The sequence below is a fragment of the Scardinius erythrophthalmus genome, assembly GCF_964197995.2.
Source record: "Scardinius erythrophthalmus genome assembly, chromosome: 12".
Classification (NCBI taxonomy): Eukaryota; Metazoa; Chordata; class Actinopteri; order Cypriniformes; family Leuciscidae; genus Scardinius; species Scardinius erythrophthalmus.
In genome coordinates this window covers 12,051,844-12,075,746 of record NC_138232.1, presented here as the reverse complement: position 1 = coordinate 12,075,746, position 23,903 = coordinate 12,051,844, and the positions used below count along the sequence as shown (strand labels likewise).

Here is a 23,903-nt window from a genome sequence, read left to right as displayed (position 1 = left end):
TCAGGTCATGTCATGTCCTGTGGTGTGATATGATTCTATACCACTACATTTTGCTAAAGCATATTGTTGTCATAAATTAGTTTATTAGCATATGTTTTAACCCTCAGAGAGTCTTCGTTTAGCAGTCACACTCAGTGCCTTCCCGGTCAGAAGTGACCGGACACCTAAAAATGAAACTTCCTCCATCCCAGTAAAAACCAATGCAATTTATTTTTGTTCTATAATATTTATTCTTTTTAAATTAGTATTTTGAGACAATTTGATTGAACTTATTAATATTTATGCAATATTTATAGTCCATTTTTTGCCATTGAAAATAATGTTTTTTTTTTTTATTATTATTATTTTTTATTATTTTTTTTCTATGCGGTATTTTCGGTTAAAATAGAGACTAGGCTTTCAGAAAAAAAATAAAAATGAAAAAAATAAATCAATTTATTAAACATAAAATTAAATAAATCATGTTATTGCATGGGTTTACCACTAGATGCCTGTAATAGCTCTAAATGGAGATGCTTGTGAATTCTAGTTGTTTTTGGACCAAATTACTTACTTTTAAGATGTGGATTGATTGTATTTTTTTAGAAATTCTCAAATAATACTTTTTGCCAAGGTTTATAACATTTTATTAATTATTATTTTAATAATTTTAATAATTATTATATTAATTATATATATATATTAATTATAATTATTAATTATGTTATGTTTTTCACTCTTGATGTTTTAGAGTTTCACCCCTTCATTGCTGAGCACTTTTTTTCTGCATCGTGGCCAATTTGTAGCGAATTTTTGTGTTTTTGTCAATTTCCCATTCATTTCCTATGGGGGTCATTTTTGACCGAAGACCATGAGTGTGACTATTTTTTTACGACCACTTAGCATGCTCGGATCATGACCTCAATTTTTTTCTGTGTTCACATACCTAATGCCAGAAAAGTCACCAAGTTTCGTAACATTCCAATTAAGCTGTGATTTTTAAAAATTCAAAACAGATTTTGTGTATTCTGAATTTATTGGTGTGTATGTGTATAAAAGTGTGTTTCTATGTGTGTGTGTGTGTGTGGGGTGTGAATTTTTTGCACTCTTGATGTTGTAGAGTGTCACCCCTTTACTGCGGTGTACTTTTTTTTAGAATCGTGGCCGATTTGTAGATTGTACAGACAAAAATTCAGAGAATTTTTGTGTTTTTGTAAATTTCCCATTCATTTCCTATGGGTCGGTCATTTTTGACCGAAGGCACTGAGTGTGACTATTTTTTTTACGACCACTTAGCATGCTCGGATCATGACCTCAATTTTTTTTTGCATACACATACCTAATGCCATAAAAGTCACCAAGTATCATAACCTTCCGATGAAGCTGTGATTTTTAAAAATTCAAAACAGAAAATTTTTCGGTCAGAAGTGACCGAAGACTCTCTGAGGGTTAACTTATACAGTTCTTTTGATCTACAGCATGGAATATTTATTTTATTTCTACACTACAGGACCATTATAAAATAAACTTAAAAGGGTGATTAAAATGGATTAATTGGTCCAAATAAATTTATGGACATCAACTACCTATATACTTAACATTTAGTAGGGCAATGTTAGGGAATTGTATATGTAGTCATTTCTGTGTAAATCGTTCATAAACCATTGAACTCAAAGCGACAAAATTTGTGTAGAAACGTGTCTGTTAAAGAGCGCTAACAGACTTTGAACACACAATCAAAATCTGGTTATCTCAGTCATGTCAGACTGCGTTTGTAATAAACCAAAAGACACATAATAACAGCCATACCAAATAAGGCCTCAAAATAATCTCATCTTTTTCAGTGTATATTTAATAGCAGTCAATATGTGTATATACTTTACACTATGGTTTAGTCTCCAAAAGTGACCTTAAAATTGATCAATTTTGTACAAAAAAAAATTTACACATAAAGTGTCTACATAAAGTATGTTACCATTTATAAGTAAATGTGTGTGAATGTGTTTTCTCACCCCGTGCTGGTTACTCAAGTCCAAGGAAGGGTTTGATAAAGACATCAGCAGTTGCTCTGGGTTTCCCTGAAGTTTGGCCAAACTCTTCATTTTCCTCTTTCTTTGTCTCCAGGTGGATGAAGGAAATGTTTGGCTGCGTGTTGTGTCTTCTCTATACTAGTCCAGTACTGTCCAGTTTAATCTCTACTCCACTCTCCCTGATTCACTGACACACATTCTTATCTATCTCCTTCTGCTGTCCACCACCCATTCCCTCCTGTTTCTCCAACACCCTCTTGCTCCATCTTAACCTCCCAGAGAGAGAGAGAGAGAGATTTTTTATTTATTGTAAAATAAAGGAATTAAAGTCTTATTCAACATGTACAAGTCCCAAAGGTTAGGATTAGGGTTCTTCCTTAGGGTTAGTCTAATTAACTTAAATTTAGAACAACAAGTCAGTGGGAGGCCACCGACATGATATAAAAACAATGTGCATGTGTTTGTATGGGTTTTTGGAGGCAAAGGGGTTGGTGGTTGGGGGGCAGAGGGTGCTTGTTTGAGGAAGGATTTTCTAGATCTATTATCCATGTCCTCATTAGGAAAACATTTCAATAAGCATAGTAAATAGTGTCTTAATAAAAAATCCATAAATGTTGAAAGGTTCCTATGAGAGTTATGTTTAAGAATATGAGATTATCCTTAAAAAAGAATCAGAGTTCAGTTACGTGAAAATAATAAAAATGTTGCTTTCTCTCTATTTCTATTTTCTTTTTGTACTCTTCTGTACAACTGCAAATTTGATTCTAATTAAATTCTATTACTTTGTATTTTGTGTTGCTTTAGTTTTTATTTGATAAGAAATAAAAGAATAATCTGTTACTATAATTTTTCATTAATTTCTAGCACTGTCATCCTCAACATATTTAGTAATGTTATATGTCTAATATGATATGTAGGATATGTACTGCTTGTACATCAGTGATGACTGACATTTTAAATTTAGGATTTACTTAATTTTGGTACTTAGGATGTTTTGTTAAGCTATGATAAAAGAGTTAATTTAAGATTATCTCAGTCCCTTCAGAATCGCAAGAATTTAAGCAAGTCAGCTTGCAAGTTTGTCGTAACATTGGTGTTAATTAGATATTCATGATTGGAATTTATTTCTGCTGCAGAAATCCATTTTTTTTTTATCAGACTGCTTTATGGATTGTCTTATTTTGGCCATCTGTAGAGGCAAGTGTTCATTACCGGATAAACATTTAACCTGTCATGTAAGGACATTTTTGTCAGCAAAGTATGTCACTCCGTCTTGAAATCTGATCAAAGACAGCTTCACATTCCATTATTATCCTCTAAACTAAATGCAGGGTCCCTGTGACATAAAACAAGCAATATATAAGACAAAAACACAAAGTCCTGAAACCCACACACTGCATGCTTAACTTTATCAGCATCATTGGATTCATAATAATTGTAATATTTAAATGATTGTCAGTAAGAGACAGAAAGAAAAGGAGACCATTTTGAGTGTGTAATATAAAAATAAAGTTTTTTTTTTTTAAATGCAGAAAATTTTCAGTTAGGATTAGGTTATAATTTTTATAACTAGCTGCATAAAAAGAATAGAAGTCTCTGCAATGTCCCCATTTAGATAGTGTGTGTGTGTGTGTGTGTGTGTGTGTGTGTGTGTGTGTGTGTGTGTGTGTGTGTGTGTGTGTGTGTGTGTGTGTGTGTGTGTGTGTGTGCGCGTGTGAGTGTGTGAGAGAGAGAAAGGTGATTATGCTCTGAGTGCACGTGTTGGGTCCTTTCTGATCCTGAAAGGCATTAGTCTAAACCTGAGGCGTTACGAAGCATGTATACATAGGATCACATACACACATGAACTACGAAGACATGAAGCTGACTTGTATTTTCTGGGAGCTGAGATTTCTGATGATAAGGATGTGAAAGTTGATTCAAAGTATAGCAGGGCTCACCGAAGGCTCTTCTTTTCTTCTGAAAGTTGGACACAGGTGAGTTATATTCCATATTTACCCCATACTCCATATTCCATATAAAGTAAAAACAAGAGCATCTGATTGTCTTCATACTGGTACACTAGAGCTCTAAAGAGAATGTTTATTGCTTTATTATTGTAATCTTTGGATTCTATTTAGCTATATTTTGCTTTGTGACATGCACAACTGGAGAAATGTTTTATTTATTGATGTTTTGAGAAATAGAAATACCAGTTTTGTAGCAAAACTAAATATGTGTACAACTTAAAATAACTATAAATGTATAGATATATTTATGCTACAGGTCACTGAGGTAACATGCTTTTTGAGGTAACAAGAGTATGTAAGCCTGTTTATTGGTATCTGTGTATTTTAAGCCTGAGCAGGCCAGATTTAGCACTGACAATTAAAGCACAGCTCTCCCAGGCTAAATCCAGAGCTATTAAAACTCCCAATTTTCTCGCATTAGAAGCTTTTGAGTCAATTGAACTGTAATGGTTGCAATCGCTGCAAATGAATTCTTTTTATGAAGGTTCTCACTTGGTTAGAGAGTCTTGTGGTTTATCTCTGTTGGTCTGTTTGCCTTAAGACAGGGGCCATAAACACTTGGAGTGCATTCCTTCACCTCAAATTGCTGACCTACCACAGTCGCGTTGGAACACTTTCCTCAAATGCCAGAAAAGATGATGTAGGCACAACATTAAACTCTTGAGACATGGCAGCAGTTCATAGCTCTGCCTTTGAGGACCCAAACCTGGGATCAGGCCCAGCTGATGATGAAATATCATTGTTGGAAGAGTCGGACTCTGGAAGTTTGCTCTCTGATGACTCTGTTCTCCCTGACTATGAACAAGAGGACAGGAAAAAGGGAACTGCCAACACACTATATGAGGCATGTGTCCAAAACGATACAGAAGCACTGAAGAGAGTGCTGGAACGTAGTGTGACCCGGGATGAGGTCATGGAAGTTGACATTAATGGCTGGGTAAGATATTATAAGATATTGCAAATTAGTATTAAAGAGTATTAAAGATTGAGTGTCTTATCACTGAGCAGAAGGAGTGAGCTATGAAAGATTGAGGTAATCCATTAAAAACAACTTTTGTCAGCCATTAAAAATATATAACATCATTGTCAACCAATGATGTTTTGGTCTACCTTCATATTGGTTGCACTTTATTTTACAGTACGTGCACTTGCCTAAGAATGTACTGGGTAATGTAAAGTAACAACATGGGTTAAGGGTAGGTTTAGGGGTAAGTTCAGGGTTAGTACCTAGTTATTACTCAGTTATTGTAATTACTATAATAAGTACATAGGATGTACATGGGGGACATATTAGATGGCCTTAACTAACATTAAATGCCTACAAGAAGACTATGGGTTTATTGTGTAACTACATGTTCTGGAAAATTCCCACATTTACTGTTTGTGGTTAGAAGTAAAGGTAGGGTTAGAGATTGGGGGTAAGGGTTTGGATTACAGTTCGAAGAAAAGTAAACAATGAAACAACAAATCTTATTTAAATGCAAGTACTTTAAATGTAATCGCAATGCACCCACATGTAATAAGTATATTGCATCAAAAGGTAAAGTATATAGTTAAGGCCACCTAATATAAAGTGTGACCAATGTTTTAAACAAATTTGTAGGTCATTGATAAAGGCTATTTCGATATGGTTTTCTATGGAAGTTTCAAATGTTTATGAGTAAAATGGGGTCTGACGTATTTCTTGAAGAGACTTTTATGTTTACAACTTGGACAACCATTGCAGTCTTTGTAGCAACTTGTTAACAAAATTCATATTTGAGGAATGATTGCATTTCAATTGAAATTTAACAGCACGTGGAAGTCAATTTAAGGAATATTAACATACCTAATTGTAATCATGAATCAAAAAACACTTATTAAATGATCGTTGGAAATTCCTGAAGAAACCTATGCCTCAAAGTGTTGCTGGGTTATTATGGTTTAATTGATTATGAAAGTACCTGTTGGTGTGGAGTGTCCATGTGCTACAGTCTATGTCTCTAACCTTTTTAACTGTAAATTGATAAAGGTCCTTATAACATGATTCTCTCTTCTAGAATGGACTGATGGTGGCTGCATATAAAGGATTTCTTCTGATTGTTTATGAGCTGCACGGCTGTCCACACCTGGACATTAACCACCAAGACAATGACGGCAACACTGCTCTAATGATCGCTGCTCAAGCTGGTCAGTTACCGTGTGATGTCAATTCACTTTTTTGATGGTAGTAAGAGGAGCTACTGCCCGGATTCTTCTGGCAGTAATAGTGTTACAGTATATACAGCCTGATATTGTTGAGTTTTGTGAATATGGTTCAGTAATTTAACATGCTTAAGACTTTTGCACAGTACTGTATGTCTTCGGAAATACAATGTGAAAACCTTTTAAAGGGGTCATATAATGTCATTTTTGTACAAGCTAATATGATTCTTTAGCCGGGTCTAAATTAAAAGTTTGTAATATACTTTAATTAAAAATTCTCATTAGTATTGTAAGAAAACACTAATTTTACCTGGTCAAAAACAGCTCTGTTTTCAGTACGCCGTTTGAGTGCATGTGTCTTTAAATGATAATGAGCTTTGCTCACCCCGCCCCTCTGTTCTGTGCGTACACCGTTTGTAACACAATAACCATAACGCATCGTTCATTATAAACGTGGGATTATGAATTATATTGATAACGTCGTACATAGAAAACATGCCCTAATGTACCCTGAGTGTAAAAATAGCCGCATTCATCTTGAAGCGTGCAAGCGATTTGCAAAGATTAATATAAAGATTAATATAAAGGTCAATAAAACGTTACACTCACTTCAGTTCTTCTGGAGGTGCAGCAGGAACATGAATAGTTGGTACTGATCCTTTTTTCAGGAGCAGCTTCTTAGCAAAACCAGCTTTTTACTGATCCTCGTTTGTAAAGCAGTCTGGTGAAATGATTCGCGCAAACATGAAAGCATTGACGTTGATCGTGGGGAATATTCCCTTCGAAAACAAACTCAGCCACTGCGTCTTCAGCGGTTCAGATTTAGGAACATCAATATGATGCTGTGTTCCTTATTGCACCCAAGAACAGAACACCACAATCTCTTAGACCGACGCCATTCTACTCAGTGCTCCAGCTATCAACAATGAACGCTATGATTGACAGCTTGCTCACGAGGGCGCGAGGACGGGACTGTGTTGAAACGCTGCTGTCAATCAACCATCGTGGGAGGGGCGTCGATTTTGTGACGTCACAAAATCGAACAGCTTGATTTGAGATGGGAGGAAACATATAAGAAGATTAAAAAAAAAACCACTGGATGGATTTTTATCATTTTATGATGGTTGTGTACAGGCACTGCCAACACACATTTCAGTACAATCAACTTGTAAAAGTGTATGTACCATTATATGACCCCTTTAAATCTTTCTGTACACAGGTCATGTCTCCATATGCAACTACATCATGAATTACTTCCCTGGAGCAGAGACAGAGATCAGAGACAACAGAGGATTCACTGCCCTCATGAAAGCTGCCATACAGGGCAGGACTGATGTGGTGGCAGCTCTTATAATGCATGGTTAGTAATTGAACACACATGCTGATATGCTGTAAATTATCTCTGAGGTATGAGCATTTCTTATACTGATTATATGTTTATCATATCACTTGGTTGGGAGAGACAATAAATCACCAAGTGACCCACATAGCCAATCAAGAATGGCATATGCTGGCATAGACCCAGTTCACCTCAGTAGCACCTATTGGATTAATTAAGCAGCCAAGCAAAAGATCTGTGGATTTTGGACTCCACATTATTCTTTAAATTACTCAGGCCTGTCAGTGTGCACATTTTAATGTAGTCTTTAAATGTCCAGCTATACTCTGCTTCAGCAGAATCCTCTAATACACAATATTCTTTTTTTTATTCTCTGTATTGTTCTATCTTAGGTGCTGATGTAAATGCTGTAGACACCAACCGTGGTAAATGTGCACGTGACTGGGCACTGAAAACGGGTCGCTTTGACACGCTGATACGTCTGCGCCACCTTGTACTCCATCCCACAGCGGAACAGTTCTGTGACACCTACGTCCCAGAGTGGCCCGACCTTAAGTTGCTGGTCAGCAAAGCAACAGGCAATAAGAGTGCTGGCCAGAAGTTGACTCATCATCTCAAGAGTACGTTCGGTTTCAGTTTCCCACGCGACCCACAGGAAAATGGTGTCATGGATCACATGGTGCGAATGACCACCAGCCTACACAGCCCGCTCATAGCCACGGCCACGCGCCCGCTTTGCCCGAGCAGCCCTCCACAGGTAGGTAAACGTCGGCTTGCTGTGGCTGAGCTGATGCAGAAGCACTCAGAGAAACAGCTGGATGAGGGTTCGCTGTGCCACCGAAACAGCTCCGTCTCCTTCATTTCTCCATCTATCCACTCTCAGGAGTCCGTCTCTGTGTCCTGCTGTGCTGATACACAGAGGCGTGGAAGTGTGCTGTCCATTGCTCAGTCCGGTATGCGCACATTCATTCCTCGTAGCGTAGCGTCAAGGCGCAACAGTGTTTTCCCCTCGGGCTGTATCCCACAGATCAAAGTCACTAAATCCTCTGAGCCCACCCCAAAGAAAGTGAAGAAGAATAAAAAGCAGAAAGGTTACCTGGAGCCTCCAAAGTGGAAGTATAAGGAGGCCAAGGAGGAGAAGAAGAAAGAGAAGAAAGCGTTAAAGGAAAAAGAAGAGAAAGAAAAGGAGAAGAAATGCAAAGACAAGGATAAAAGAAAAAAGAAAAGTGATGACTAAGGGCTTTCTGAAATCTTTGCAAAATTCTGATAAGCACTCAGTCTCAATGAGGGTGTAGATGCCCTTAGTGTTGTGGGGCAATGCTTGATGACAGAATCAGTGAAGCAATGGGGCAATGCTTGATGACCGAATCAGTGAAGCAATGCAGTGAAGAAAGCATGGGTCCTGAGGAGAAGTGCATTTTGAAACCACAGCGGTACAGTCCTGCCTCACGAAATCACTTCCTACTATAACTGCCAGTTTACAGGGGAAATTTATCTATGATCATTTCAGTCCTTCATAGGCTTAAGCAAACAGTTTAAGATATCTGATTGGATGACTTGCAATATAGGATAGTTCCTAAATGAATTCTGCATTATGTATTTAAATAAACACCAACATAATCAGAACTGAATTATACTATAAATATGTAATGTAATATATTGAACAATTTAATTAGGCATAGTCCGTTACTAACATATAATTAAAAAACAACAACAAATTAACCATAGCTTGTCTATAAAATTGTTTAAATGCTGTGGATTCCATATTTGCAAAATTATACCACAGCAGACGTGCAGATGTAATTCAGCTGCCAATAAAATGAACATTTAGAGGTTTTGTACAGAGTGAACTTTAACAAAATGCTATCATTATTGACTCGATCATGTATTATGTTTGTAAATATGTATGATCCATTGTAAGATGCTGTAAATATGATTTAATAAACTATGTATCCTGTAGTACACAAAAATGGTCTTATTAGACTTTTTCTTACACTCTCTTCCACCTGTGTAGCATCTCTGACAGAACGACAGGGACAAATGTGACTGAACAGTCAGTAATCTGCTCTCTCACAGTTATGCAACACAACCATCCTAAGAGCAGCAGTTAAAGCCATGCAGGATTAGAGATCTAACCGGGTCACTCAGGTCAAGCTGAGGCCTCTAAGTTTGGCTTCTAAAGGACGTGCTTTGGAATCAATTTTGTAGTGATACGATCTTCATCAACAAGGGGAGAGAAATACTGTGCACCCATTATTACAAAGCAAAAGGACTAGATTTGAAATAAAAGACAAGCAGAATGTGGGAATGTGCAGGGGTATACAATTTTAAAAGAAATATGATGTGATATTCATATACATTTTCTATTGTATGGACAGAGGTATCAATATAAGTTATGGCTAAGAAAAAAAATCTAAATATCTCAAGTGTGCAAATAACACTGTTCTTGGTCATTTATGTAAGCCTTTATCATCCTAATGCAAAACTAAAATAAATAAATAGATTAAATATAATACAAAAAATACTCAAGATTGATTTAAAAAATATTTTAAATAGAATTGTTTTAAATACATTACACACAGTATATAGTGGACTAAAAGGATATTTTACGGTAAATTAAAAAAAACTTTCACATCCTTTTTTGGGGGTCAATATCCTCCTTTTTTTGTCGATGTACTTCCTGTTAGTTACTCAATACAGTGTTTCGCTAGTTGGGTTTTTTTGCTCAGCTTTCATTTACCGGTACTTTTACTTGTCAGAATGTTTCTCCCCAACACAAGAGGTAAGTGTTTATTTCATTTTCCTGATGTTTTTAAAGTACATCTTGCTCATCTCATTGCAGTACAATGTCCATCAGTGGAACGTTTAATTAAATTTAGCTAATTCCAAAAACATGTAGCTCTGATTTCCAGTTCATTGTTGTTTTCAGTTCATTAAATTTTCAACTAATGGTATAAATTTGAAGGTATGAATCAGGACTACCCAGTGAACTTGCTTTATTCTCCCCCAATTCTTTCTGCAACAAGACATACAATGTATTTGCATTTACTAGAAGAGAAATGGCTTGATAGATAGAGCTGGCACTATTACTGATTCTGAAAATATCATGATTGATTCTGAAAAAAATCCCCATGCTTGAGCTAATAACATTTCCATTCCAGTTAGCAGGACTGTTTAGATGCAGACCAGTCAGTTTAGCCAAGTGTTGAAAACAGAACTCCTCTGAATCTTGAGTTTGTTTGACTGTTTGTTTTGTAAAGTAAAAATATATTTTCAACCAGGAGCCTAAAACTAAATTAATGGTTAAAATAATTTATAAAATGTTGAAACTTGCACATTTCATGTACTTTAATTTGTGAAGTCCTGTTTTTCACAATATATTGCAATCGCTCTTTCTTCATAGCGCTAGCTGTGGTGTGCTGGATAATGTGTGTGAGAATCACAGTGTCCCAGGGTAAGAATCACTTCACCTGAATAACCTACTCCTGTACAGAGGCAGAAACACACAGAGTATGGTCTGTTTATAGAAGTACTGTATTCTCACCAACTTGTCCTTATCTAAAAGATTAGGGATCTGGCAGCCTAAAAAGTAGCTATAAATGTGAAAAATGTGAATGATCATAAAATCTGATAAATAACAGTATTCATAACGTTAAGTTCATCATGCCTGCACTAACTTATGCAGGTTCTCTTTTTATTGTGCAACTACACTACAGTTCAACGCTTTGGGTCGATAAATTCTCTCTATTCTTTCTAAACTCTTTTTTTTTTTTTTTTTTTTTAAAGCTGATTACTCCAGTTGTCAGTGTTACATGATCTTTCATTTGCTGATTTAGTGCTTAAAGGGATAGTTCACCCAAAAATGAAAATGCTGTCCTCATTTACTCACCCTCATGTTGTTCCAAACCTGTATGATTTTCTTTCTTCTGCTGAACACAAAAGAAGATATTTTTTCTCTCTCTTCTTTTCCAAAATACCCAAACTTTTTTTTAACCATAGTGTATGTGTGACTTCAAATGGCCTGTTAAGGTCAGTGCAACATAAAATCCTAACACTAAATAAAAACAAATCCCATAATTTGTTTTTATTTAGTGTTGCTTATGCGGTTTGCTGATTGATTCGAAATGAACAAGCACACAGCAACTAAATGAAAAACTATAAATTCTGGTCCAATATTGCATTAATATGTATTGTCCTCCCTTTTCTTTTTTTGTTCCTTTCTCACTCTGTCTCTCACCTCTAGCATCTGTTCCAGCCCCTGTACTCAAGTTCAGATACTCGGTGAATGAAAGTAATATTGTGCTAAACACTTTATTACATGTTTCCTGTTACGCCCCTAGAGGTGCTCCATATCCTCTAACTCTGTCTGTGGGCAAGCTGGAAAGCCCCTCACAGACCCCAGAGACCACAGAACCATGGGTGACCTCTCAGGTCGTCAATTATGCGACTTCAGTGGATTTCAGTATCCCCGCATTACCCAAGTATGAAGGGAAAATGGTGTGCTGGTACCAACCCACTCGAACTGAACTGAAGAATTCTTACTCTGAATTCAGTAACACTGTTCCCTTAGTCGTATGTAAGTTTGATTATGCATAGATAAGTGTGTTTTGAAAAAATATATATTAGAAATTTTCTACTGAAATGTCACTGTATTTCTCTCTTGTTTCCCTTTACCAGCTGCCCTCCCTCCTCCCACAGTGTCTTTGCGCCCCAGTGTCTTTCTTGTGGGTGGGAATTACACTGTGTACTGTAATTCAACCGCTGGTCCAGTCACAAACTTCACATTAAGTCTGTATTACCGCATCCTACCTGTCACACCCGGGACCAACTGGACCTTTGCTGGTTCGGTGTTTCTCACAGATGGCAATAGTATCTATTCAAGTTACACGAATGCAGTCGTCCAAATAGAGTTTGTCTGCACTATGGAGATGTTGTACAATGGAAAACTTTTGCATTCACTGCAGTCTAAAATCGAGCAAGCCTTTCCAGGTACAGAGAAGCAATACATTTCTTTGCATGTATGAGAGTTAATATGTGTGCTTATAGTATACACACACACGGCCCAAAGATTGACTCAAAAGACTTAATGGAGCTCAGGATATTTATTCTAAACCTCTTTAGGAGAAATGTAAAATGAATATTAAACTGTAAAATTAATGTGGATAGCATAGTTTAGATAATTTTGTCTTGAAGGAAATTGGTTAGAAATCTGAGTATAATTTTAGATTGTTCAGATCTTTTCTGAAAGAAGGAGACTTGGTTGAGATTAATAGGGGCTTTAAGATCTGAGATGCCAAATCTGTGACCAAATTATTTAACTGACGCTCAATTTAACAATTGAGATTTTATTTCTCATGTGTTTATACACATTTCAAGTGCTCCTATGTTTTCTAAAGACATGGTGCATTGTCTTCCCTTGTGCAGAAGAAGAGCTTCCAGTTCGCCTCTGGGAGCAAAATCGTGGAGAAAGCTGTCTGGGAGACCTGGCTGTCAAGATCAAAGCCAATTGGGAAACGATTTGTCAGAAGGGATTCGATGGATTTGATGCTACGGCTAATGTGGTGTGCAGGGAACTGGGATGTGGGCATGTGCTGGGATTTTGGAAGAGGTTTTCCGACAACCAGATTATCTCAGACAAAATCGGGGGTTTCAGATGCAGTGGGAAAGAAGAAAAGGCCAGAGATTGCCCAATAAATGAAATTGAATCGTGCAAAAATGAAGGCACTTTCTACATAGTTTGTTCAGGTGAGACAGATTGAGATTAATAATACAAAAGTTTTGCGATGTCATTTTACCCGAAAATGTTTTAAAGACCCCATGAAATGTTTTCATGAACCATAATTTTCTACTTGCTAGTTGGCTGCAGGTACTATTAGAGGGATAAAACTGGACAAAAAATCAGTGTAGTGCAAGTTGAATCATCAAGATTTTGTCCCATTTTCCCAGAAGAGAGAGTTTTTAATGCCAATTTTAATGTACGTGTCCTGTATATCAGCTAAAGGTTAATTATGTTGACTTTTAGGAGTACACTACCTAGCACATAAGCTTAGGTATGGCTTTATAAAAATGGTCCAAAAGCCACAAAACACCAATTCATGGGCTCTGACTAATTCACGCATACTTTGTACCTTTATAATACATGTCTTTCTTTCACTCTCCTCTTTGCCAGATGCATTGCCCCTTCCTAAACTGTCTGTGATGACTTACGGTCCTGTCCCTAAATTGTATGTCACGGACAAACAAAGTGTGGAAATCTCCTGCTTCTTTGACTCAACTTATTTAAAACCAACAGACTATGTAACTCACCCCATTCACACTTATACTGTTACACTGAATTGTTTTATAATTACATTGCAAATATTGTTTCTGGAACATATGTAGCAGTTTTCTTTACAATGGTCTTTTCTTTCCTGTTTAGGGGTTCATCGTGTTTAGAAAGAATGGTGTTTTCTTAAGTGATCAGTACAGAAATCCAGGCACCTCTGCGTCTATCACACTGAATGACAAAGTGGCTGGAGAATATGATTGTGTATACCGACTTTTTTCTTCAAAAGTTCAACTTGAGACTCAGCCCAGCAATACAGTCTTCATTTACAGTGAGTGCCTATAAACAACTAACTTTTTAATCCATGATAACTAACATAAATGACTTTTTTTTGCATCTAGTCATGCTCTTGATCTGTAATCTATAATGCTTAATGTAGAATTATTAAAGAACAAACACCAGGGGTCAGTGCTGAGCAACTAATTTGTAATTTTTACATCATTAAAAATTACACCTAAAGAATGAAGTTCTTTATGTCAAGACCCCTGTCAAATCAGTAACCTAATAAAAGCTGTTTTATTTTAGATGGACCAGGTCATTTCTTAAGGACTGATAGGTTAAACAAAGTTTTTACAATGTTTGCCACAATATTAATTTCCGCCACACTGGCAAGGTCCTTTGGTTTAAAATGTAACTTTGACTGTGTCCCTAAATGTTGTCCTGACTTTGCCATACTTTGATGTACACTTCTGTTTGTCTTTTGCAGTTTACAATCCTCCGGATCCGGTACCAATTGTTGCAGGTGTTCTCACAACTGTTATTGGGATAGCAATTCTGACATATATTTGTATCTATAGAACGGCGACACAAGAGGTACAGGGCAATGAGTTTCCTGCACATTCCCAGGACCCAGCAACAAATGCTGAAAACCCAAATTACAATGTCCACATACCACAGCAACTGTAGACCAAAGAAAATAATTTATGGCTTGAAATTTGTTAAATGTCACTATAGAAATATATCATCCCAACAACTTTCCACATGAAATATGACGTTTGATGAATGTTGAGAAATGTTAAGAGATGAATTTTGCAATGCAGTTGAATAAAGAGTTCCTGGAAAGGTTCATTAACCCTTTCTTGTATTAGTTATGACAACCTCAGTCATGAATTTTTTTTTCTCTGTGTTTTTATTGCTCTTATATAAGATATTTTTAAAATATTTTTCTAAAGGATTTTTAGATTGAGTGGATAATATGCGCTTTTGTTTTTGACTGAAGATATACTGTATTCAACATAATAAAATAGTAATACTGTGTGTATTTAACAAGACAATAAATAAAATTATATAAAATCATGTGAAAACTTTAAAATATATACAAAAAAATGAATACAGCTTCAACTATTGCAAACACAATTGAGTTTGTTCCTGTTCGACCAACAGATCGGGAACTTTTTTTTTTTTTTTTTTTTTTGATGAAACGAATAAAGTAACTCATTATAAGTAATGTGCATTACGTAATCAGATTACTTCTTTGATGTAATGCATTGCAAGTTACACAGATTACTTAATCAGATTACTTTTTGACATCTGGAGTATTTTAAAGAACAACAGTCACAGTAATAGTTTGAATTGTATCTATAGCTAGTGATGCATGATGTCCAATGTAGTGGACAGATGATTAATCAGAATTTCCTCCCAATCTAAAATCAATACTTGGATAATGTAACAATGATATGACTCCTTAGATGTTACAACTTTTTTTTTTTTTTTTTTACCTGCAAGTGCCTCCTAGGAAAGAAGGAATAGATGGATTTTCTGGAGCAAGTCAGCTGTCAGACACCTTGGTTTGGAGAAATAAAATCCACATACAATGGCCTGCCACTTGGTGACAGTGTATAGGATGATGCACTAGTGTCCACTGTAGTGGTTGATGTGCAACTATGCCATCAAAACCTGTGCATACTCTGAAATGGCTTTTGAATAACTGTCCACTATGGACAGCTAAACGTGGCTAAAACTATATCTTAAAAATTAACTAACTTAGTGCTTTAAGAGTATTAAGAATAAGGGAGTCTGTAATGGTTGCAATAAGTAAGTTCTGCCTTGCAAGATGCTTAACATGTTAGGCAGGATTTTAATGAAGACTAATTGAGGGAGATAGAGCCAAGTGTCATCATCATAGCTTAAGGCCAACATAAGTGAAAATATATATCTGTTGAAATATCTTTTACTATTTATAGTTTCTTTGTGGTTCCATTGTCTAATTTTAAGCCATATGCAGCTATTTGATGATTTGAAAATTTAAGGGACCCAAAAAACAAAAAAAAAATAGTGAAAGACAAAGCAAGGCAAAACTTGTGGTCTCAGATTTATTGTATTTAGATTTTAAGTTGGTCAAGTCAATCAATACAAAATAAATCTGGTTGAACATGATTTCAGAGTTGTTGCTTTTTTCAATTTATAACAGGGATTGTAAAATATGATCTGGAAGCAGTTTGAATACTGGGGAAAGTGTAAGGTAGTACAGTCACCACACAGTAAATGGAGCTCTCAGCTTCCAACTCAGCAAGTACTCAAAGTTAAGGAGGGATGGTCCACAGAAATGCCATTGTGCCTATTTTTTGCTGTAACAGATCCCCCTTGAATGTGAGATAACTGGACTTTGGTAGCCCACAAGTCACTGTCATCAGTTACAGGTTGTGGGTCTTTTTTATAGCAAATCGGCAAACTGCCACTGACAACCATTGCATAATGATAAAAGACATATTAGTCAACTAAAATACAGCAGGGAGTTGTAACACAGCACAAAACATTCAACCAGGACTTTCAGGACCTGTATAGCACATCCCTGATCCAGTGAAACCATGGTACTGCTTGTGGTTATGCTAATGAGACTTAAAATCCTATTGTTTCTCTTTCCCCATACATACCAGTGCAGAAACAAAAATTCAGTGGCTGGGAATACAGATTCTCCATTAAATTCTTCCTGGTGTCATTTAAGTGTAGTTGCGTTGATGATTTAAAATGGCAGTGATACCACCAGACAATAGATTATTGGTTAAGGGTCACTACCATCAACGCACAGAACAACCTAAAACATATTTTGTTTTTAGAAATCATTGTCCTCATCTCCTCATTAATAGGGGATAGCTGTCTGGCTAGAATATAGCACCATAGATGGTTTGAGTTGTAGAAAGGTCTGAAGTGATCTGGTTGCAGGTAAGGAAGGTGGGACGCTTGGTTGGGTTGGGTTGGAGGGCTTCTCCTTAATAGCGTCTACTGCTGCTGACAGAGGAGACGCTGGTTTTGCTGATGGAGCTGCCACCGTATCCTGAACCACCACTGTATCCAGAACCACCTCCGAATCCTGAACCACTGCTAAAACCGCCGCCATAGCCAAATCCAGAGCCACTACCAGAGAAACCTGCAAGAGAATGAATTTTTAGAGACATATCCAACATGACCTGGAGAATAAGGTCATAAAAAAGGTGGATTGATTGAGAGAGAGTGAGGAAGATTTACTTACCAGATGACAGGCCTCCAGAGGTCTGCTGCACATGAATGGTGGCTGAAGATCCACCGCTGGTCAGTCTGAGTAAAGAATATGACAGATTTGCTTAGTGATGCTTTTCAACACCCAGAGGTTGGTGGAAAAGTTCTGAGAGTGTAAATATCAGAGAAACACTTTTTTAACACTTCCTACCTGTTCTCCTCTCCCTCCAACAGCTTCCTGTAGGTGGCGATCTCAATGTCCAGAGCCAATTTGACGTTCATGAGTTCCTGGTACTCACGCACCTGGCGGGCCATGTCTTGCTTGGCCCTCTGGAGGGCTTCCTCAAGCTCCTTGATGCGGAGCTTGGCGTCCTTCACTGCCAGCTCTCCACGCTCCTCAGCCTCAGCGATCTGAGCCTCCAAGTTGGCACGCTAAAATGACACAACATACATAAAGTCAGCTTTTTCACATAAACAGAATGTGAAATATTTTTGAATCAATCCTTGCTCATCATTACTTGTCCCTTGACGGCATCAATCTCATTCTGCAGGCGGGCGATCATTCGGTTGAGTTCAGCAATCTCAGCTTTGGTTGAGCGGAGGTCCTCACCGTATTGACCAGCAGAGGACTGCATCTCCTCAAACTGTAACACATATTGAGACAATGAGCACTTACGTAGCTACAGATGAGGTGGGCTTCAAGAGTTGAACCTATAAGAGATTGACCCACCTTCTGTTTGTACCAGCTCTCTGCCTCGGCACGGCTGCGGTTTGCAATGTCCTCATACTGAGCACGAACTTCAGCCACAATGGAGTCCATGTCCAGGTTTCTGCTGTTGTCCATCTCTACAACAACCGACGTGTCCTTGATCTGAGACTGGAGCTCACGCAGTTCCTGCAAACACAGACCGAACAATCTGTAAATTACACGCCATAACAAAGCAGCAGTACTATATGCTAAGTAGTTTTTGATGGCCAAACACAACAGAATTGAACTTACAGCCTCATAGACTGCCCTGAGGAAGTTGATCTCATCTTGAAGAGCATCAACCTTGGCCTCAAGCTCAACCTTGTTCATGTAGGCTGCATCAACATCCTGAAAAAAATGAGAAGACATTATTCCCCATTGCTATTACAAAATAAGACTTAATGCAAAAAAGACTAAGCTTAATGCAGTGAAAAAGGGAGGCAACCCATTAAAAAACTTGAATGGTCATTACCTTCTTGAGCAGGACAAACTCATTCTCTACGGAAGCACGCTTGTTGATCTCATCTTCGTACCTGTTAAGAGATGGGAAAATGTGAGTAAATCAATTCTGTTCTCAGTGCTTTATCGGTTAAATTATTCACCTTCAAAATTACAACTTCACTCACTTGTTCTTGAAGTCCTCAACCAGGCCCTGCATGTTCTTCAACTCTCCTTCCAGCTTAACCTTCTCATTTCCCAAGCCATCGAGCTGTCTGCGCAGGTTAGAAATGTAGGCCTCAAACATGGCATCGATGTTAGAGCGGGTGGTGGTCTGTTCTTGGAGGAGACTCCATTTGGTTTCCAGCATCTTGTTCTGCTGTTCCAAGAAGCGCACCTGGGGGAAAAAAGAAAGAAATTAGTGATGTTTTTTTATTAATGATTTTCACCGTCAAGCTGCTTAAATGGGGGTTAAACGTAGTTGAGGAAGATTGCATTCTGAAAAAAAAAAGAAATGACTGAATGAAGTGGATTGGTGGTTTTGTCTGGCTTGTATGACTCCTTTGTAGTGCTGGCTCTTTGAGTAACTTTGTGTATGCTCTCTGGAAGCATTGTTTAAGGGAATACAAATGGTCATGAGTCATTTAAGCTGGCATTTTTTTCCTGCAGGGTGAAGTGAGGGAAGGGGGAGGGGAAGATGAGAGTGGACTGACTGGGTGTGGCAGTGCTGTACACAATCTACATACTCCTAGGCTAGAAAAAAACTTTCAGTAATGGCCTCGCCCCAAACCTGCATTGCTTCACAGATAAAACAGCAACATCAGAGAAACAAGACATACCTGCCACACCCTAAGGCAGGTTTTGTGTGTGGTCTTTGGAGATCAGCCATACCTGACAGCACCTGTCTAGCTAATCTACTTAAAAAATATTTTCTAGATGTCTGCAGTATGAATGTACCCTAGAAATATTCATGCCCTATTCCTCAAGATTTCTTGATTTGATAATCTTAAATTAACAATGATTTACATTTCCCTGTTATCTTAAACCACAGAAAAGGCTCAAAGGTAGCCTGACCTGTAACCTAGCAAGTTATAAAGCAGGGTAAACGTTTAGAGCATCTAGCATCTATGGCCGAGGTGACTCATCCTGGTCACACACTGCTTACTGCAAATTCTCCCACAGGCACTAAAAAATAGAGGTGTGTGTGTGTGTAGACTCCATGCCCTTTAGGGTGTGTCTTCTGTCCACATTTACTCAGATAGTTATGAAGTGTTTGTTTGCAGCTAAATATGGGTGTAACATACAGCTGACTTAAGTGAAATAAAAATCTACAGCACAAAGGGAGCTAATTGACTATCCATTTCACAAGCTGTGTGATTTTTTGCGGTGTAATAAAGTCTAGACTTTGGACTATGCACACACTGGCTACTAGTAGCACTCTCTATGTATGTGTGTATATGACTCACATGGTTGCTAGGTTATTACCTAAACTCCACCCATATTTGGATAGCTCCAGTCATGGGTTTTTGGAGTACTTTTTTCCAAGGCTAAAGCCATACTGAGAGATCTAGCACACATGGTTTAACATTTGTAGAATTTACATTAGCTTATTTGCTGAAAACTACTACTATGCTTGTACTGCCCAATTAGTAAATATAGTACCACACAGGCCTCTGGTGTAAGCAGATGATTTTTGTTTTAGGCTACAACTAAGAAAAAAGCCTAGCTTGCAGATATTCTCAAAGAATGCTGTTGTGCAATAGAAAACATATTTAAGTGTCACTCAATTTATTATTTTACAGCTGCAAGCTATTATGGTGTGTAGTAACACTTGCTGCATTCAGTGTTAAGAGCCACTGGTTCAAAGGTCATACTTAGTAATGAAATGAGAATTCTACATTTGAATGCACTCCAGGCACTGTGCAGAGCTATATCATTTCATATATTTGCATAATATGTAAAATACATTGTCATTATAAGAGTGAACAAATGCATGAATACTCACTTTGTCAATGAATGATGCGAAGCGGTTGTTGAGGGTCTTGATTTGCTCTTTCTCCTGAGTGCGGACAGCTTGAATCGTGGGGTCAATTTCCAGGTTGAGGGGGGTCAACAGGCTCTGGTTGTAAGTTACAGCAGTGATGGGAGCTGGAACGAAGCCCATGCCTCCACCGAAACCTCCACCAAGACCACCACCATATCCTCCACCCATGCTGCTGCTGCTGAAGCCGTAGCTGCTGCCTCCAGCACCAAAGCTGCTGCCTCCAGCACCGAAGCCTGGGCCGGCACCCACAACAGATCTTCTGACGGAGCTGACCCTGGTTACGGAGCCGACGGGAACCGCATAGGCTGACTGGCTGGAGTAGCTCTTCCTGACGGAGCCACCGCTGCCGCCACCAATGCTGTAGCTGATAGACCTGGTGCTTGCCATGGTGCCTGTGTCTTTCAGTTGCTGAGAAGGAGGTACGAGAGTGCTCTTTGAGAGAGGAGTGGAGTGGAGGAGGTTACTCACAAAGGAGAGTCAAAGTCCCTCTGTGTGTCTCTCTGCAGCTGGCTGACTGATTTTATACACACACACTGAAAGGGGGGTTTGGGGGCGGAGCCAGCCTCTTCACACACACACACACACACACACACACACTCACACACACACTCACACACACCCTACCTGTTAGACAGGTACGGAGAGAAAGTTCAAGATAAATGGTGTCACACCCAACCCCAGGCTTTGCCCCAGGTGGAGTGAGAAAATGAGAGGAGAGGCAGAGACTTGAGGACAGACATTTCAGTAAAACTGAAAAAATTCAGACAAGACTGTAATTCTCACAGACTGCCAGCGGGAGTGTTTCTGCCTCAGTATCTGGTTGGCTGGGCAGCCATAGAGAGTGAGTTAACCTCTGCTCTTTTCAGCAGGGTGGGGCACGTTGCAACTTTCACATTTATGAATGGCCTTTTTCCATCTACGTTTGCCAGTGTTTGGAACTGGCAGGGCTTTTTTCCCCCAAGAGAAGAAGAGTTGCATTGTTGAGATTTACAAGGGAAAAAGAACAGAGAGCGGAGTTTCCGTCAGGATTGATATTGGAAAATGTGCACACACTCTTCTGCACTGTAGCACTAGCGGCTAATGCAGCTAATGTATTTTATGACTCTAAACTCCACCATATGTGTGTACATATGAGTGTGTGTGTTTGAGGTGGAGCAAAGTGGTGTGATAGAGCTGGGAGAAAACAACAGCAAGAAAATTTGCCACAAAAGTACAGCACATTTCGCTCTACCTTTAAACTTTTTTATGATCACTCATACAGCGTTCCCACGCAATACGCCCAGCATAGTCAGACCATTTCTCATTTCCAGTTCAAGTCAACATGATAAGACAATGGTTGGGTGTCACAGCCACCATTGCATAGTATTACACAATCATCTACAACTATCATGACACTATGATAGTATAAACCAGGTGTGAAAGGTGTGAGATCATGGTACAGCAATCATCGCTTTGTCCGAGTGTTTGTGATGAGTAATAAGCTTTAGCTATGTCTTTAGCTATGGCGTGCACAAGCCCCTTTAAAGACGTCAGACGGGAAGGTAAGGCAAGAGAATGCATGTCCGGGCTGGATCTCCGGGACATTGTGGAGAAAGTTTACTGTAGCAAACTATTACAGTAATCAGAAAGGGTTTGGCCAGGGGTTTGGCTACGGTAAGCTATCTGCAGGGTGCAGACTCATCATCAACTTTTTGGAAATTATTCATGTGCACACATTAGTGTGCAAGCATGTTTTTGTGTTTGCAAGTTTAGCAGATCTGAAGTTAGGGTGTATTATGCATATTTTCCAATGTGTACATTATTTGCTTCAGTAATGTAACAGGGCTTGGCACCAATTACTGCAATGCAGTAAGCACACGCATTTTCTTTGCTAGTAATGTGAAAAGAATATTCAAATATTTCTGTGTCGAGGGTGATGATAGATATCTTACTAAATAATATGCACACACACACACACACACGGAAATATATAGAAGTTTTTCTTTTAAATGCTTACACACTAGTAGTTCTTGAGACCCACTCAGTGAAAAAATCTTCAGGCCAAGTCTGCAAAACTGCAAGCACGTTATATGTTTTACACTCAGTTTGCAATTGTTAAACAAACTTTTTGCAAAATGCTAAACACGGTTCTCTACATTAGACACATCACTCAAAACTAACAGCTCTTGTGTTTCATGTAGAAAACACTGCCATTTAAATGCCACAATAATTTCCCAATTACCTACACCCAATGATCATGCGTGAAACTTGTAAATGACTTATACATAACTTGATCACTTAGAAATCAAAACTCAATGTTTTCAGAAAGAAATGACCCTTGCATTTGTCTATTTTGTAATATATACTGAATATGCAATCAAGTCAAGTCACCTTTATTTCTGCAGCACTTTACACAATACAGATTGTTTCAAAGCAGCTTCACAATAGTAATACATTCCAATTCTGCTTTAAAGCAGCTCTAACAAGCCAATAGTGTCATTATTCAGCGTAAGTTCAGTGTTGATTCAGTTTAGTTCAATAACAGTGAAGTTTATCAGTGGTGCATACATAATCTATATAAAGTGTATTTGTGCACATAGATGTAAGTGTAAGTGCTATGACACTCGGTACAGTTAGTTGTGTTTTACATTTTTCACATCTGCGTGTAGTTTGGCGTATGTGGCTAATCATTTAATGGTTTGTTACTATGCAAAAACATTTTCAGAAGAATTAAAATCGTTTTGAATGAAGTGTTTGCTTTTGCAAGAGATGTGTGATGTTTTGCATCTTAGGTACGTGTTTTGAGGTTTTGTGTGTAGAGTTTTGAGAAATGGAGCCGTAGTTTCAGAAATTGTGTGTAAGCAATTTAAAAAAAAAACAAAAAAAAACTGTAAAGTGCCATGTTTGTTGATGAGAGATCTGGCACATTCCTAGTTTAAGTACTAGTGACAAGAATGGACACACCCTTTATTAGGGTCATCAACTGACACTAAAAACACCTTTGAAATGATGCTTTGAAAAAAATAAATAAAAAAAATATGGATTAACATATGCATAGATTTGGACCCACACTTATACCCACAATTTTTATTTTTTTTTTCAATACAGTTTTCAGTAAGAGCAGTTCATGTGTATTATCACATTCATCACAAAAAGGCTGTAAAGTATACAGCTAGGCCACCAGTCAGTCACAAGGGTGGAATCATTTTCAGACGAGCGCCATATTTGCAGATCAAACAGTGGTAGGACAGAACAGAATATCTTCTGATATGTATTTTAATGGCACCCAATAGTCTAGATCTGATAAAATAAAGCCAAAATCTTGTTTTTAATCCTATTAAGTCTAGTTGCAGCAGTTTCTCTGAAGGGAATTAACAAGAGAAACAGACAAAA

At 37.9% G+C, this 23,903-nt stretch overlaps 3 protein-coding genes across 3 annotated transcripts; 2 read left to right on the top strand and 1 right to left on the bottom strand.

The window, feature by feature from the left end:
• Positions 1 to 4,685: 4,685 nt before the first annotated feature.
• ankrd33ab (ankyrin repeat domain 33Ab) lies at positions 4,686 to 9,500 on the top strand (the record flags this gene model as incomplete). Its single annotated transcript, XM_081379976.1, has 4 exons — positions 4,686 to 4,955; positions 6,058 to 6,187; positions 7,422 to 7,562; positions 7,934 to 9,500. 4 exons carry the CDS (start codon positions 4,686 to 4,688, stop codon positions 8,776 to 8,778), a joined length of 1,386 nt encoding a protein of 461 aa, XP_081236102.1. The 3' UTR covers positions 8,779 to 9,500.
• A 724-nt stretch (positions 9,501 to 10,224) lies between these two features.
• LOC308699277 (uncharacterized protein) lies at positions 10,225 to 15,166 on the top strand. The gene is made up of 8 exons (XM_081379973.1): positions 10,225 to 10,323; positions 10,945 to 10,995; positions 11,785 to 12,117; positions 12,219 to 12,530; positions 12,966 to 13,286; positions 13,711 to 13,838; positions 13,960 to 14,137; positions 14,573 to 15,166. The coding sequence occupies exons 1-8, from the start codon at positions 10,302 to 10,304 to the stop codon at positions 14,770 to 14,772; spliced, it is 1,545 nt and encodes a 514-aa protein (XP_081236099.1). The 5' UTR covers positions 10,225 to 10,301; the 3' UTR covers positions 14,773 to 15,166.
• A 998-nt stretch (positions 15,167 to 16,164) lies between these two features.
• Positions 16,165 to 21,046, bottom strand: krt4 (keratin 4). The gene is made up of 9 exons (XM_081379974.1): positions 20,493 to 21,046; positions 18,676 to 18,884; positions 18,522 to 18,582; positions 18,302 to 18,397; positions 18,032 to 18,196; positions 17,820 to 17,945; positions 17,513 to 17,733; positions 17,336 to 17,400; positions 16,165 to 17,233 (listed from the first exon to the last, which is right to left on the bottom strand). Exons 1-9 carry the CDS (start codon positions 20,916 to 20,918, stop codon positions 17,076 to 17,078), a joined length of 1,527 nt encoding a protein of 508 aa, XP_081236100.1. The 5' UTR covers positions 20,919 to 21,046; the 3' UTR covers positions 16,165 to 17,075.
• Between the last annotated feature and the right edge of the window lie 2,857 nt (positions 21,047 to 23,903).

Excerpts from the sequence above, each read along its gene's own strand:
- krt4 (XM_081379974.1), bottom strand. The coding sequence starts at position 20,918 with ATGGCAAGCACCAGGTCTATCAGCTACAGCATTGGTGGCGGCAGCGGT. Across the intron at positions 18,197-18,301 it reads TCAGGGCAGTCTATGAGGCT|GAACTGCGTGAGCTCCAGTC; the intron begins GTAAGTTCAATT and ends CTGTGTTTGCAG. Across the intron at positions 17,234-17,335 it reads CTCTGGAGGCCTGTCATCTG|GTTTCTCTGGTAGTGGCTCT; the intron begins GTAAGTAAATCT and ends ATTCTCTTGCAG.
- LOC308699277 (XM_081379973.1), top strand. The coding sequence starts at position 10,302 with ATGTTTCTCCCCAACACAAGAG. Across the intron at positions 13,839-13,959 it reads ATTTAAAACCAACAGACTAT|GGGTTCATCGTGTTTAGAAA; the intron begins GTAACTCACCCC and ends TTTCCTGTTTAG. Across the intron at positions 14,138-14,572 it reads CAATACAGTCTTCATTTACA|TTTACAATCCTCCGGATCCG; the intron begins GTGAGTGCCTAT and ends TGTCTTTTGCAG.